This window comes from Crassostrea angulata, chromosome 4 (assembly GCF_025612915.1).
Source record: "Crassostrea angulata isolate pt1a10 chromosome 4, ASM2561291v2, whole genome shotgun sequence".
Lineage (NCBI taxonomy): Eukaryota > Metazoa > Mollusca > Bivalvia > Ostreida > Ostreidae > Magallana > Magallana angulata.
In genome coordinates this window covers 19,524,472-19,542,498 of record NC_069114.1, presented here as the reverse complement: position 1 = coordinate 19,542,498, position 18,027 = coordinate 19,524,472, and the positions used below count along the sequence as shown (strand labels likewise).

At 31.8% G+C, this 18,027-nt stretch overlaps 1 protein-coding gene across 5 annotated transcripts in view; it reads right to left on the bottom strand.

Moving 5' to 3' along the window:
• Positions 1–9,484, bottom strand: part of LOC128179773 (uncharacterized) — a 94,974-nt gene extending 85,490 nt beyond the window's left edge. For all 5 annotated transcript variants that reach the window (XM_052847359.1, XM_052847358.1, XM_052847357.1 and 2 more), the window contains exons 1-2: positions 9,312–9,484; positions 4,168–4,357 (exon numbers count right to left, since the gene is read on the bottom strand). In XM_052847359.1, coding sequence (XP_052703319.1) covers positions 4,168–4,357; positions 9,312–9,386 — 265 coding nt within the window. In that variant the 5' untranslated portion in view covers positions 9,387–9,484. The remainder of the gene's footprint in view (positions 1–4,167; positions 4,358–9,311) is intronic.
• Between the last annotated feature and the right edge of the window lie 8,543 nt (positions 9,485–18,027).

The window sequence follows — 18,027 nt, the reverse complement described above, 5'->3', positions numbered from 1 at the left end:
AATGATAGTCACGTTATATGTGTCCTGTTCCCCCTTAAGGTCAAGATCTAGTAAATGAAAGGTGCCTACAGGTTTATGATATTCAAGACATAAATTCTTTTAATGATGCTTCATAACAATATCTTTGTTTCAAAGGGTGTACTGGGGCTTAAATTTTTAGTAAACACAATGAAAAATCATGTTTTAAACAACCATTTTCTATGAAATATGAAGGATAAAAGTAACAAATCTCGGAGTTTTGTCCTTTTTTTACAAATAGAAAATATCTAGATTGCCTACAGTCTCTTCAAAAACGGCATTAAACAAGCTCTTGGCCTACTCTTTAAAATGATGTCAAGTTGAATATAGGTACCGGGATTACTTTTCCCGTGATTAAATGTAGAATGTAGAAATATTGTTTTATTTGCTACATAATTCCTTTATAGCCGTAAAATACGGGAAAAGATTCATCTAATCAATTATGACGTCATAATAGTTCTAGCACCAAAAAGACACTCTGGAATCATTTACTAGATCTTGACCTTAAGAAAGAAGTCTTTTCTGGTTTTCGACTTGTCAAACCTAAATTTGATTAAATGTTCATTAAATCAAGATTAAAGGAAATTAAAATACTATATTTTTCTTTCTTTTTTACTATCATACAACTTTGCATAGAAAAAGTAATCAATATTTAGAATCTAACGAGGACTATATTTTGGGCGTAATATTGGCGAAGGAAAACATCACATGTTTCGCAATTTAGAATTGCTGCAGATTAATGAGTCTGTTTTAGGATTTTAAAAACAATAACATTAATGTTGGATTTTTTTTTACTAATGTGAACTAATGATATGATACTTGGGTTTCAGAATATGTTTTTAAAATATGATTTGCCTATCAAATTACATTTTATAAGCTTTTAAAAGCGCCCATTCTATACATTGATTTTTGTGAAAAATTACTAAAATCAGTTTTTCTCTCTTATTAAATGGTCAATATATTAACTTTTCTGTCAATTTATATCTTTATATCAAGTCTTCACAATACATAAAAATCAGAAATATTTTTTTGTTGGAAGCATAAAAAAATAATTTCTTCAAAATTTGAAACAATAAGAGGAAATGCGGGCTAAGCAATATCAATTTTAGTATAAATATTTATTCCAATTAAGTAGTATAAGCTGATAGACATTCTGATATTCTATCATAACATTGATGAATAGAATCTTCAAATCATAAACAAATGTCTACAGAACTACAAAGAACTACACTTATTTTTATCATCCTTTACGTTGAGGAAAAAGGGAGTTACATTGACCTGACCTTTATGCGAAAACAAGAGTGTCAAATTTAATCACAGGATGAATGACCATCTTTAAGTCCTCCTTAAAGATAGCTTAAAGGTGTTTAAAGGTAGCTTAAAGACGATCTTTAAGCCACCTTTAAGTTACCTTTAAGCTATATGTATTGCTTAAAGGTGGCTTAAAGAAAGCGTAAAGATGGCTTAAAGGCAGCTTAAAGACTATCTTTAAGTCACCTTTAAGCCACCTTTAAGGACAACTTATAGGTCCTTAATGTCCAAACTTCTTTAAGCCACCTTTAAGCCACCTTTAAGCCATTAAAAAAAAATTTAATTCAATGTTGTGCTTAATTTCCAACAAAATGTATTAACTTTATGAAAGAAAAGGTATTAAAACGATTTTTGTTCTAGAAAGAAAAATGAAAAAAAAAACACAAAAAAAAAAACCGGCCACGGCGAGAATTGAACCCGGGACCCTTAGTTTACTAGCATCACCACACATCCTCTGCGCCACGGCAACTTACGTATATACGAGTGTTTTATATCCTATATATCAGTGGATATTGAATCACTGTATTGAATGTGTTTACTTGAAAAGATTTTGACAAACCATTCAGTTTGTAACAATCAAATATATCTAATTTATAAATTACATGCATGCATGTATTTAGAATGAAATACGGAACTTGGTCTTCAGTGAACAAAAATATATTATACCTAAATGGAAACCGTTAGGTTCACTATAGTAGGCTTTCTGACATGTAGTTAATAAATTTAAATCTAGTAGATATACGTTCATCTTATTTATAGCTATAAAAATGTAAGAAAGAAAATGAAATCATTTCTTTTATTAAATGCATTGATACTATTAGGGTATTTGTTCAATTTCCCGCAATTTCCAGGTTTTCATGATCGCGGCGCCGTTCCAATATGTTTAAATATTTACATGTAATTGTATGTACATGATTTATAAACTATCAATTCTATAACAAACAAAATTACCAATTACCGGTGACGTATTTACTGCATGTGGCAATTGCAAATGACTTGTTCATACAATTGTATGATGTGCCAGGCCGGGTATATTTGACATATTTACCCTTATACATATATTTAAATAATCAACCCCTATTTATGATCACCGGTACATTAATTAATTAGCCTCAAGATTTTACTCTTACATACATGTATCGTTAATTTGTAGACGTAACATCTTTTAAACCTAGAGCTAGGAAATAATACTTTGAAAATGAATTACAAATGTAAATTAACTTTTATTCACTAGACTTATCGTATACTCGTACATACTAAAATTCAACGCCTTTAGAAACCCTGACGTGCACCTGGGCACACGACACACCTGTTGTGTATATCTTGTATATTCTGTGTTAGTTCCAGGGGTTTTCTTAAGTTGGACAAACAATAGACTTTAATTAGATATACACAAACATGCACCTGGGCACACGACACAACTGTTGTGTATATCTTGTATATTCTGTGTTAGTTCCAGGGGTTTTCTTAAGTTGTACAAACAATAGACTCTAATTAGATATACACAAACGAACAAAACTTTGTCTAGACAAACAAAGCAGTAATATCCTGCCCGATATAACAAAGGCAGTTGAGAGTCTTTTCATCTTAAACATGTATCTAGCAGATCTAGAGTTAGAAATAATGAAAATTGAAAAAAAAAATACAAACCTTAAACCGATTAACAAATTAAATCATGCATTTTTGGTTCATTATTTTGTTTAATAACCGGATGAACTGAGAGAGAGAGAGAGAGAGAGAGAGAGAGAGAGAGAGAGAGAGAGGAGAGAGAGATTTTTTCACCGATTAATTTATAATAGGAAACAAACATACTATAATTAGTTTTATGCACATACAGATACAGAGACTGCGCTCATCCCTACAATAATTTTGAAACCCCCAAAAAATTATAAAGAATTTTATAACGGCAATCTGTGTCCATCGGAGCGGTGCTGCTGATAGCGATCTGTGTTTAATGGAGCGACGATTAAAATCACCTGGAACACCCCCCCCCCCCTCCTTGGAAATTATATTATCACTCGGATGACCCCCGTCCATCTCTATAAAAGAGCTTTTGCATCTAATATCACTCGGATGACCCCCGTCCATCTCTATAAAAGAGCTTTTGCATTTAATATATGTGTTTATTGTTCAGCTTGATCAATATTGACTTAAAGGCCACTTAAAGACAGTGTAAAGGCAGTGTAAAGAGAGCGTAAATGCCACTTAAAGATGCTTAAAGGTGGCTTAAAGGTGGCTTAAAGAAGTTTGGACATTAAGGACCTATAAGCACTTGCTTAAAGGTGACTTAAAGGCGGCTTAAAGGTCGTATAGCCTTTAAGCTCCTTTAAGTCACCTTTAAGCCACCTTTAAGGACTTGATTAAAGGTGGTTTTTCGTCCTGTGAATTAAACTGATAGAATCATTTGGTAATATGATCCGTTATGATTCCTTAAAAAATCATGCAGTGTTTACTTAAAGAGACCGGCTTTAGTTTCCATTGCGCATGTGTCTGAGCAGTCTAATAAATTACAATCATGTATGTATACTTTTTATGAATGTTTTCGATATCATTAATATAATTGAACACAATAAACAAAATTCAGATAAGAAATTTAGATTTTTTTGAGGAAAATTTTATTTTTTAAACAATTTTTCCATTGCAAGGTAGGTGCGCATTGCCAATTGGTTTTTATGACGTTATGATACAATGAAGATTTGTAAGAATGTGTTACAAGAAATAACATGTTTACACTTCCAATTGGTGTAAATTACATATGGTTAAAATATTAAAGAGTTTTGCTAACGTAGTTTTTCCGCGAAAAACCAAAATCGGTCTCTTAAATGCTTTTTATTTTACCTTCTTCTATCCATTCTAGACGCTGCGTGTAACAGAACTCTAACAGCTCTGTGAGTTTTTCATTCGGTAAACACATATAGCCATACGTCTCGTTACAATTGAGAGCTGACGATCTCTTGTTCCACTCTCTTTCATTTCTCGGGCAAAACTCTGTTGAATACACTGGGAACTTATAACCCTCTAGCTTTCTCTGAAAGTTAAATTAATGTTTTTATATCATTAAATGTTTTTATATCATTAATTTTTTTTCAATTTTCAGATATGCGGAAAAACTCGTTTGACTACAAACAAAAAAGTTTCGAGGTTAAACTTTGGATATTAAATAAAAATAAATAATCTTCATATATATGTACATGTAACTGATAACCTGGTCAATATACTAGTACTCATTTCTTAAAATAAAAACAATCATCAAAATTATAACAGGAATGGATAAAATTAAAAGATTAGCCAACGGGTACATGTACATTAGAATTCCCAAAGAAGAATATTTCAAAAAAGAAACTGAAATACAGAAACATCGCAATTTTTCCTTGTAACCGATCGTAATTGTAAAAAATAACCTGATCCCGATCATTTTTATTTATAAATGAATACCTAACATACATAGTAAAAGAATAACAAAAAACAGAATACTAAAAAAAGCTGTTACGTCAATAAATCAATGTGTTATAAGATGAATAAATGTACAAACGCTTTTTTCAGCTAAACAAACTTGAAGGCTTGCTATATTCCTCCGACTTTATATGACTTTGTTCGGGATCACTTTTTTACATTCTTTTTTTGTTTGAATAAAATTTTTCATATTTTATTTTAATTCAGCAATTTCTTTTTAATTTCTTGTTCAAATACAATTTATATGGTAAAGCCTTCATGGGAGTGACAATTATTTTCCCCAACATTTCACAATTTTTTACTTTCATTTTTAAAAATATTTCTATTTGGTCGACATTATATAGTCAACTCTATGGAGTCATATATAATAAAACTTTCTGAAAAATGTCGTATAATAGATTCTGTATATAAAAAAGTTCCCCTGCATATTCTTATGGTTATCATTGAGACCCTTTGTAATAGGACAATTTTACAGTTATATATATCACATAGTGAGCATTGCAGTTATCGGGAAGATCTTAAAAAACCTAAATCAAACTTTGAACTTATAATTCAAATGTTTTCCATTGTGGAATTTGCCCCCCCCCCCCCCTACTCCTGAAGATTATAATTTTGACAAATTAAAATCTACATTATCTGAACTGAAGAAAGTTAAAACTTTTCTAGGCTTTTCTAGGGAAATTGTGTTTTAGAAGATGAATTATGTAGATTTTTTTTTACATAATTTCTATATATTCCTATGTAATCAATTAACCCCACCAATTGTGGCCCCACCCTACCCCCGGGATTCATGATTTGAACAAACTTGAATCGTCCCTACCTGAGGATGCTTCCACACAAATTACAGCTTTTTATGCCCAACCAGTTTCTGAGATGATTTTTAACAATTTATCTCTATATATTCCGATGTGAAAATTTGACACCCCCGATTTGGTCCTACCCCTGTGGATCATGTTTTAAACAAACTTGAAGATTACTTCTATATATTACAATTTAAAATTTAAACTTCCCATTGTGTCCCCATCCAACTCCTGAAAATAATGATTTGAACAAACTTGAAACTACCCTACCTGAAGATGCTTCAACAAAAGAGACAGTGTTATTGGCTGACCAGTTTCAGAAATAAAGATTTTTAAAGATTACTTCTATATATTACAATGTAAAATTTAACCCCCCCCCCTTTTGTGGCCTCACCCTACCCCCAGGGTTCATGATTTTCACAACTTTTAATATACACTACCTGAAGACATAAGTGTCAGCTTTTCTGGCCAAATGGCTCTTTTGTTATGGAGGGTAATCGTATTAAAAAATCCAGACATGTAAATCCGAATATGCGATCGTGTTGGTGTATGAGCCTAATCATGAATATGTGAAATTCTGATCGTGTAACCTAAAATACTCGGTCATAAACACATGTAAGATTTGACTCAATTCCTTCGCATGATGCACATTTTGCAGCTTTATTGTTTTCATAAGTTGATTAAACCTTCAACTTTGCACACTTTCAATCCGTAGTTTCTGCATTTGTATCTTCAGGCTAGGCAATAGCACATCTGACATGATATAAATTGACAAATGTAAAGTCTACAAGTTTGTCGAATTTTGACATGACCTTATATGGCAACTGCCTTGTTGCGGGAAAAGGCATGCCGCAATCGTCGGAATGGACAAAATATAAACAATATTTAGCTGAACTGTTGCAATAAGCATTTATATATTACTGAACGACACTTTTTCTATCGAAAATACCGGTATTATTTTTTAGAAAAAATTTTGAGGCATGATTGAAACTAGACCAAACAGGAAGAGGTTCATGTATATAAAAATCGTTGCCGATGTGACGAATGCGCTAATTTCTGTAATATAATTATCATGGTATTACACATGTATACGATAAAGGTTAAAAAGAATTGCCTAATATCTTATTTCTCTGAAATAATTTGACATGTAATTTAACTTGGAATATAAGTTAATGCGTACTCTTTTCTAGAAATGAGACGGATCAAGAAATTTCATAAGTGGGTAAATACAATGTATAATTTGAGCGGCATGGGGTTCGGAGACCGCCATGAGTTCCTATGCTCTATTGCTTCTGAATTCTAAGAATTTTGAGAGCGAATTTTAAACTGGGTTTTCTGATTTTTGAAATAGTGAAAATGGCGGCGGGCGAGTGGCTGCCAAAAAGGTACCGATAACTCCTCGTACAGTTTTCAAGATAGGAAGTTGTTCTTTTGCATATCAATTATACATATATCAGAAGTATGCAAATTGTTAAGATTTTGATATCTGATAATTTATGGAAAAAAAACATTGTACATGTATATAGAATACCACATTTCTTTGGATAAGTAGCATTTATCAATTCAGGATTGACAAAATTAATGCATTATGGATACTGTTCAGTGTTCACACAAAAGAAAACCCGGTTTGCAGTCACATTGACAGCTTTTCTCTCTCTTTTATTTTTATTAATTTATCTTTTTTTTGGGTTATTTTTCTGAATTAGAATAAAAGATTTGGTAATTTTTCGCAGAAAAATGTATGTAACTATACATGTGTTTATACTTTTTTTAAATATCATAATGATTTTGTTGTGCAACTGAAAGATAAATGATGAAACAATCTAAAATTGTTATAAATAAAAAGAAGTTTAATAGTATTAATTAAAGCACCAAGTTTTGTTAAAAATTGAAAGGTTTTGAAGAAACAGTAAGGGTATACATGTACTAGTATGTTTTTGGTTTTGTAAGTATGTTTTTTCTTCGGAAATTGGATTTCTGAAAGTAAGGAACGGGGTGGGTCAGATGAATTTGATTGTATGTGAACTGGTAGAGTTTTAAGCATAAAAATATTTTAAAATATATACTGTATTGACGATAATTTTACGAAATTAAGAAGCTGCTTTTAATATGGTAAACAGTACATGTTCACAAGTGGCCGTAAAGCTGTATTATAATAGCTCTCCGGAAAATTTTTATCAACAAACTTCACAAAGTGAGTCTGTATTAAACCGACATTCAGGACGTCATACTCATATCCCCTGATAAGTGCTTGAAAAAAAAGCAAGCCAATTTTCGCCTGTATGATAGGCTGTTTTCCAATACATTGCCGACAATGCAAAATGAAACATTTTTAAAAATAATTTATACACATTTTAATTTCCCGACAGTTAATCTTATCTTTGGAATTTTTATTTATATATTTTCGAAGGGGGTGTCGCTTCTTGTGTCTCATATTAATTAATCAAACTCTTAAAACCTTTAAATAGTTTGTTTTTCTTATCGATGACTTTGCAACTCAGCCATTAAATTGACCAGCTGGCCGATCCCTTGTAATTTTTCGCAGGGGAGGGTGGGGGTGGGTGGGTTCTTGTCCTATCTTTGTGGTAGCGATAAGATTTTCTTAATTCAACTGAGCTTTGTACTTTAACAATTTGTTGCATGTACTCTAATAAAATGTGTGTATATCTATATACATGTATATTCAAACAAAGTCATCATACATGTATGTCATTTTTTCCAGTTCTAAGAAGATATCTGAAGCCTATCAAATTCTTCACTCACATCTTTCATACATTCTCTTGATAAAATGTACACCAATCTCATAATCTATTTTATTTCGAAAAATAATACTTTCTAAGAAATGTTGTTATCCAGAGATAGTATGACTATAGGCCTACCTAATTTTTTTTTTATTTATTCCGTCCCTATTCCGGCGATTACGGTATGCCTTTACCTGCAGCTAGCCTTTTTCTAACGGTGACGTCACTGTTTCCATATATGGTCATGTCAAAATTCGACAAACTTGTAGACTTAACATAAATTTGTCAATTTGTAACCTGTCAGCCGTGATATTTCAGAAAACGGAAATACCAATGCAGAGACTACAGTAGAAAGTGTGTATTATAGTGGCAGGTTACATGTAAATAACAAACAGCATTTTACAGCTGCAATTAAAGTACTGCGAGGTCAACTCTAAAGTGTTTATCCCTGAGTTTTATAGGTTATACGATCAAATACTCAGGCTCACACACCAACACGATCGCATGTTCGGATTTACAAGTTAACATGTCTGGATTTTTGAACACGATTACCATCCATATTTTATAAGTATTCCTAAATATCTCCCCTTAAAAAAGGGCGTGGTCCTTAATTTTCAAAACTTTGAATCCCCATTGCCTAAGGATGCTTTTATCAAGTTTTGTTGAAAGTGGCCCAATGTTTCTAGAGAAGATGTTAAAAATATGAAATAATTACAGACAGATGGGCGGACAGACAGACAAAATGTGATCAGAAAAGCTCATTTGAGCTGTCAGATCGGGTGAGCTAACAAAAACATATGAAATAAGTTAGAGCCAATCTCGGTATCTTATTTGTGAATTCTTATTTTAGAATAAATATCGATAAATCCATTTTTTTAAAGTGTTATTGTGTGCACGTATCTAGCCAACTTAAAAAAGGAATTACCGAGAATCATGATAATTTATGTTGAAATTTATGTTGTCGAATGAAGTCAATCCAAATACTTACGCACTCGTGAAAACGTGGAATAGAATACATCAATGTTCCCAATAACACTATACAAATCCTGATATGCAATTCCATGTTGTTTCCGTATCAAACAGGCAATATCTGCATGCGTCCAATCCTATATTACATGAATTTGATTTACTTTCGGTTTGAATTCGAATGTTATGGTAGCATAGTTCTGCCACCACTTGAACAAGAAAACGTCAAATGGGCCGCAAAAAATATAATTGTTGTATGAATCATCATTGGTTGTTTGCATAAAAAAACACACCGCAAAGTAGAAAATTACAAGTTGTTTGTACTAATTTTGATTATCATTTAAAAGAATCGAGTTCGTTACTGTAAACATTTCTAACGGTAATTGTATGACCATTGGCATTTTATGAAGTAATGGGGAACACATTGGTTTGTACATTATTCAAATACAAAGTTCAACTAGTCATTATTCTCTTGGAAATTATGTACTTAAAAATCATTTCTTTTTCTTGTTGCATTGTATTAAATTAAAACTTAATGCATTAGTTTATATGATTTTAGAGGACACATAATTAAAAAGAAATGAATTATTTTAAAGGTACATGATAGATCATGCTCATCCGGTAGAAACTGCACAATTTTAAAGGTAAAACAATAAGCAGGATATTTTTCTCCGAAATGAAATTATAAATCTTATCTACACTTCATTTTATGAAGATAATCATGGTTATCTAATTGCATGAGGTTCTCGAAAGAAATAGAAATAAATTAGGTCAGCTCAAATTTTAAAGTCATTTCAGTTTTTCAGGTCTTTCATATTTTTGCGTAAAGAATTGGTATGGATGTCATTTCATGATATTTTTCTACCACATTTTATGGAAATATAACAAATACACGCATAAAGTCATTTTATTTGATGCAGAACATATCATTTATATAAAATTTCATGTCATTCAGGTCTTTGTTTCAGGTATTTAGTATGTCCCGTGTTATATATAGTGCCTTTTCCCCCTAGCCATCTTTCCCCCCGGAAAAATGGCTATATAGCAGTTTTTCCCCCACGGGAAGCTGACTATGTAGTGTGTTTCCCCCCTTTTTATAGCCAGATTACCCCCACGGAAAACCTACTATATAGTGGATTTTCCCCCTTTTTTACATTCCGGTTATTTTTATGGCGGACCATTCGTGGCAATAATTTGCAATAACTGAAATGATATTAATTTTCATAGTAAAGGATACTTATGGCATTTCTTAATACATAGAATAAAACACGTGGATTTTCACCCTTGATATGAACAATTTCACCTTTTCTTACACCTTTTTAGAACACCTTTTACTAGAATTTTGGAATACCTCGAATCTTTTTCATCTAATCGATGCTGATGTACAGTTTTGACTTCGACGTTATGAACACGTGAGAACACATTTGAGTGAAAATACGCCGGTTTGGAACTTTAATTTTTCCGTTTATTACCATATATGTTTAAGCTCCCCCCCAGGAACCTGACTGACAAACCTTGACTTAATTTTGTAGAGGAAGGAAATACGAAGTGGAATTGTATTACTCCCTTCGTCCAAAAGGCTATCACTTTTAAATTACAACCGATAGAATAAACTTTTTCTAAATATCAAACAAGAGATAGGATAAAATAATATGATGAGAAACAAGGACGTTTTACTTTAATTAACGGGGTTATATATTATGGGAAAAAGGTATTATAATTTCATTGATTATGTATTTAAGGCCAGTGTAAAGTTAGTATTTACAATTTTGTTTTAAAGTTACGCATATTCATATTTTTAAGCACATTTTTTTTTTACAAAACGCGAGGTTTTTTTACGTAAACATTTAAAAATGAAATAAAATGGCTTCATAACCAACACAAAGTCGGTATCTTTGCTGGTTACTTTGGAAAATGTGTTTTGGAGCCTGAAGTAACCTTATGTATGAATTATCATTCACTAATTGTTAAATTTTCCGTTTTTTAGTTTGCAACGTGATTTATAAATGTACAATTTTGAAAACAATGCCATATAAAACAAGATATGCGATTCACTTACCTAAAAATCTTATCATACTATTTGTTGCATATTTTTGTAATAAAGATGAACTTGTGTACCATATTATTTCTTCGAACAATGAAACAAGGATAATTAAAAAAACCAAAAAAAAAAAAAAACAACCTAACACATCTATTGTGATAAGCTGACTAATTTTTTTTAAATATAAGCTTGTTCTTCTAATCAATTAACAAGTAAAAAAAGTCGTATATCAAATGCGCTTATGTTGTTTATTTATTCTTGGCATACTCCTTTTCTTTCCGCAAAGCTGTTTAGTCATCTGGTATATACTTCTCTGAGGTGGTTTGACTTTGCTGCATTTTCAGCCTGCAAGCTACCGCCTCCAATTTTTTTTTCTTTTATCAGATCTTGCTCTTCTTTTGATTTCTTTGTCCTTTGCTCTATACTCCTTTCTCTTAATTTCTCTTATTCTTTTTTAGTTTGATCTTCCAATTTCTTCTTTTAGTTTCCTTCTTTCATCTATGGCTTTGTATGTTTCAGTATTAAGCCAATTTTTATGTTTCCTTGTCCTCAGGTCTGAGATTTTTCCGCTGTTTCGTTATGTATCTTTTTCACCTGTGTCCATTTTTTGCTGATATCATTTTCTTCACCTTATAGTTGCTGGAACCTGTTTCTGATTTCAAGTTGGAATCCCATACATACCTTGTGATCTTTCAGTCTGCTGACGTACATCTTCCTGATTTTTGGTTTCTGCAGAGTTTCAGCTTTACTTTCGTTATCACTAGATTGTGGTCTAAGTTGACATCTGTGCCATGAAAAACCCTCTTTAGTGTCATTGTTTATCATATGCAATTCATTTGTAAAGTATTCTGCTTCTTGTGTTCAATTCTAAATTCGAATTTTTGGGATATATGGTGTTTATATGGTTTTAAAATCAAACATTGTATTTCTTTAAAAAATACATTCTTTTTAAGCCTGTTGTAACAATAAAGAATTGGTTGTGAAAAATATCCAAATGAGATAACGCATGCAATTGATCGCTGATCTAAGTGATCGGGAATCAAACTTATTATGGTCACTTATTAAATGTACCTATAATAGGCCTCGACCCCCCTTCCAATAAATATCCACTCCCCCCTCCAAATCCCGGATAAAATTTTCTAAATTCACGCATGTGATGTGATGTGCCTATTTTAGACCAATGGTTAATAATTAATTTCTCATTGTGATAGAGACCATGATGAATAATTTAAATTCCCCATTAAAATTTAGTAAAAAGAATTCCTGTTAACAATTTGTACGAGTTTTCTTTTTTAATTTAGATTATTATTGTTCCTATTCAATCATGGTTGAACAATGTACTTTAATACAAGAAATATATACCTTAACTCTTTTTATTTGAAAAATTTAAAAATAGACTGAAATAATGATGATAGGCAATGACAAGTAATTAGAAAAGCTAACTCAAGCTGGTTATTCGTACAAGGTTATACGATAAAAAAAATTCAAAGTACCAAGCAGGCAATTTAACCCCCCCCCCCCAATCACCACCATCCCTGTATCCACCGTAAGAAAAACGAATGGACTTGAAACAAGTAAACATTGAATATGTAATAAAATTCAGTCAATATTCTACGGAAAAAATGACCCTTCGGCCACAATTTCTACGATGTTATCCAAGTATTCTAGAACTGAGCGGGTCATTTTTTCAACTTGGAATAATGACCTTTGGTCAATATTCTACGGGGATCACTTTTCGTTGTTACACCGGAAGATGAAGGGTTTCATTTTATGTAAAAGAACGAAACAGGGGATATAAAGGCCCTCAGTTATATACATATTTGTTAATTTTTCGGTACGTAAAATATTGCATTTGATCACATGTTTATCTCAATTTACGTTGAAAATCACCAATGCAATAAATTTTGATATTACACTGTGGTTCTTACGCCACATGACTTCATAATTAAACACTACCGACCTTTAGGGGGGGGGGGGGGGTGGATGAAAGACGTAGAATGAAAAAAGTAACGGAATAATAAATTTGAAAGTGTGTAGTTATAAATGTGAAGCATACAGTGCTGTTTCATTGTTTTCATAAATTGATTAAAATATGTTATAAATTAAATACTGGTTTGTTAATCTTTAAGGAACTTTTCTTCCGTGGGTAAGATTGTTGATGTACTAAATGTGTTGTGTGGCTTAAAATTATAATGTTAACAGAGAATATTGAGGTTTATTGATAATAAAATACGTTGAAAACATGTGATAAAAAGAATCTCAAATGATTTGTGATGGTATATGATTTTTATCCAACTCATTGTGAGATATATATATACATGTATACGAGGGTTGTCCCAAAATAGCGTAGACAAGTGGCGTTATTCAGTTAATCGAAGACAAAGGAAGATGAAATTTGTGCCACAAAGGGTTCAAGAAATTTGCATTCAAATAATATTTAAAAATCAAATATTGTTTGAGATTAAATAAGTGAAATGAAAGCATGTTAGATCAGAAATTCGACATGCGGCGCAATGTCAAAAACAAAAAGTTAAAATCAACATAATGAAATGAAAATTGCGAGGAAAAGTACTTTTCGAATGAAAAAATTCAAATAAAACATACAATGATTTTTGATAATACTTATATTAGTTACTTAGAAAATGTTTTTGCTATAACAAAACTTTTAAATATTTTATAGCGCGTTTTGTGACAAGTTGAAAAGTTAACTTGTAATAAAATGACGATGTCAGCGGTTAAGGCGGCGCAGCAGTAACTAATACAATTTTGTAAAGACCATGAAATAAATCCTAAGCGACTTGGAAGTAAACGAAATTAACAAAATCGATTAAAAATGCGTTTCGTGAATAAATAGTTAAACAACATTAAAAATATTTGAACAAATATGATGACAATAAGTAGAAAAAAGAAACCCCGAACGATATCAATGGACGTCAAAATGCTGAACGACACATTTCGGCAAGACGGACGTTAGACAACAAGTAATACAGGGCAAGTCTGGAGCCGACAGATCGTTTGTACTAAGAAAATATTAAAAGAAAAAACAAAACAAGAAATACATGTTGAATGTGTACTCAGGTTACTTTTTCAAAGATAATATATATATGACTTTTTCGGAAATGTTATCGTAAACGATGTGGACGGTTTATCAACAACGTAAAAGTGGAAATTTTCGACGTCGCACATTGCGCCGCCTGACAAAACTTGTTGTTACTAATTATTCATTTTCTCGAGAAAAAAATAAAGTGCAGATTTGACTTTTTCAGTATTGTTTGCCAAAGAGTCATTGAAGAAAACATAGAAGTCTAATGACATTGCAGTGAACAAATTATAAATTATGTGTCCTGTCTACGCTATTTTGGGACAACCCTCGTGTGTGTATATATATATATATATATAATCCAAAATGAGTGAAAGGTGATATCACACAGTATAAATAATCAAAAAAGAAAAAGAGAATGAACAGTTCCAAAGTTTCTATTCACTAGCGCTTTCTGGATTTACATCCTTCTTCAGGTGAATGTACATAACTTATGTACATTCACCTGAAGAAGGATGTAAATCCAGAAAACGCTAGTGAATAGAAACTTTGGAACTGTTCATTCTCTTTTTCTTTTTTGATTATATATATATATATATATATATATATATATATATATATATATATATATATATATATATATATATATATATATATATATATATATAGAAAAACTCCTGAAGATTTTAATGAAACCGGTAGAGTTTTGAATCGGCTTTCTGTTATATTTTATTATTTATTACTTGTGTGGATTAACTTTACTTATTTTGGATTATATATATATATATATATATAAAGCACAGGGAAATTCACTATTGTTGGAGCTCCACCTCCGCCCCGACCGAGGCTTGACAGTCTTTCCTAGATGGCCGAGTGGGTAGCACGTCCGGTGGCCGTTCACTGCTAATGGGTTCCAGAGGTCGCGAGTTCAAGCCTCGGTCGGGGCGGAGGTGGAGCTCCAACAAAAGTGAACTTCCCTGTGCTTTATATATATCTATATCATTCACTATGGGCAGGTTTATGTCAATTTGAGAGTTATTGCAATGTTTGGGCTTATTATATAAATATATATATATATAAGTCTCGGGATATAAAACACATAACACTTTCGGCTGTATGAGGCTATCTAAGTATCTTGAAGTAAATTTATCGAGTTAATCACAAACAAAGAATTAAGAAGAATGAAGACATTGTTCCAAAGTATTCAATTATTTTTTCAACAAATTTAATATAAAGTTAAAAAAAAAAACTCAATAGAAACCACATTTTAATCAATATCAAATTTCATACATATCATAGCACTATACTATTACTTATTAGGTTTGTTACTGACTGTGTACAGAAATTTGTGGGGTCGGTAAAGTCCATAGAAGGCGAGCCGGAGCCGAGCCTTCTATGGACTTTACCGATCCCACAAATTTCTGTACACAGTCAGTAACAAACCTAATAAGTGTTTTGTTTTGTCGAGGACCTAAAGTTTGATATGTAAACAAACAGAAGATAATATATAATAATATAATTCATAGCTTAATTCTCTAATTTTTTACCTTTCTCGTCAGTCGTCTGTGCAAACCTGGATGCCATATTGTAGGATCATAATATTACGTCACGGGCAAAGGGATGTCACTCTAAATATTTTGGGGCTTAAAAGTCAAAGGTATGGTTGAACATTTGTGTAAAAAATCAGCTTAAATAACGTTATGTCCGCCATGTTGACGTATAAAAAGGCAATCACGTGACGCTATTCATCCAATGACATCGAGACATTCCAGTCCGAGACAAAACAATAAATAATTCTTTATTACAATTTTAATCAACTTCGTCAACGATGTAAAACAACACACTATTATCAAACAGTCAATTATTCATCCATTTAATACTTAGTTCGCAAAATGTCAATCAGTATCACAAACAACTATTATTCCTTCTTTGTAGTGAAACTTAAAGAATGTCTCTGACGAGGATCAATTACTGCGTCCATTATTTCTTTTATCGATAAACCCGACAAATAAGCCACCGAAGCGGAAGTTCCACAGAAAACATGTGCAGTTAAGTTCCTAATTCCTGACAGTTCAAGCGCATTTTTCAGCCATCTTGCTAACGTACAATGTACATGTTGAAACAGGAATAAATGTTTTGTAGGAAACAAATAGTGTAGATGATTTTTTTTATTTCTTTTGGTTCCTTTTAGATATTTATGTAAGTAAATGTAGAAACAACAGAGAGTCTGTTATCAGAAAATTACCGTAAAAAAACTCTATAATAAAGCTATCTACTATACAGGAGTTTCAGGTTTAAACGTCTTCATTAACAACTGAATTTAAAAAATATCCTTATCAGCAAACACTGACAACTATCTTAAATCAAGAGCCAAAAGTGTCTGGGCCCCGGATGCTGTTATAAGCACAACGACAGCTTTTATTTCAAAAGTTAGATAACGTTAAGATATTTTATGTACTGGCATTAAAGTGAGAAAAAAAACATAACTTTTGATACACCCCATATGTTCTAACTTTGGGTCGACTTGGATTCAAATTTAAATATCCTTTCATTAACTTTGGAAGTAATAATGGTTCTTTAACCCATAAAACACCAAAAGATGGTAAAGTGTTAATCAACATAGATTTATGAGTATTTACAACAATATGAAAGTTTATTACTCATCAAAGAAATAAAAAGTTTTATGTACAACTGTTTCTCAAGAGACTGAAAATATATTGGTTTTCCATTTAGAACACAAAAGTATTCATTTTTGCGAGCAATATTGGTATTGTGTGTTTGTGGCCCGACTTAAGAAAGCAAGGATGATGTCACTGTCGAATCTTGCCAGTCCTTTGTCATAGAGGGATCTCTGGATACAAGACAGGCGGTAAGAGTTATCTTGCGGAGTGAATGTACCTCTCCTGAGTGTGGCATCACTAAGAGGTCTTGTGTCGAGGAATTCTAATAGGAATAGAAATCAAAACACACATAAGTTGAGGAAACCAAGTTTGAATTCTCCATAACGGAGCAATATTTACTGCCTGTCTATTTCTATCTTCTAAGATTTTATTAATTATCTTACCAATTAATTTAAAACACAGAAAAATATATGGACATAAGTTTGACCAAGATAAAGTGAAAGTATCAATTTAATATGCGTCAGGATTAAAATCCAAGAAACAAACTTTCTCATTTATTTATACGGGAAGCAAAAAGATCTCTGTCTGGATTAAAAAATGGTTTACAAATTCTCAAGAAAATATCATATTTTAACATCCATTCTATAGAATCAGCAAATTGCCTAGAAAGTAAATTAGCATATATATTTTCACATCCGTGTCAATATTGGGCAGACATGAAGATTTCTCTTCTATGCACCAATTTCAAATTTTGAATGAAATATCATCGAGTTGTTTTGAATGCATGCCACCCATTGCGTTAATGTAGGAAACTGCAGTTGAATTGTCCGTTTGAAAACAAACATGGATTGAACTGTATTTTTAAAAAAATGATATTAGTGCAAATTACACTGCCATTGATTCTAAAAAATTGATATGATATGATGATTCTGAATATGTTCATCTACCTCCTGTCATTTTGTTTTCAAATCTAGCACCCGAACCTTGCAAGTATGCGTCAGTTTTAACCCATGAATAAATTGGTCTTGATCTAATA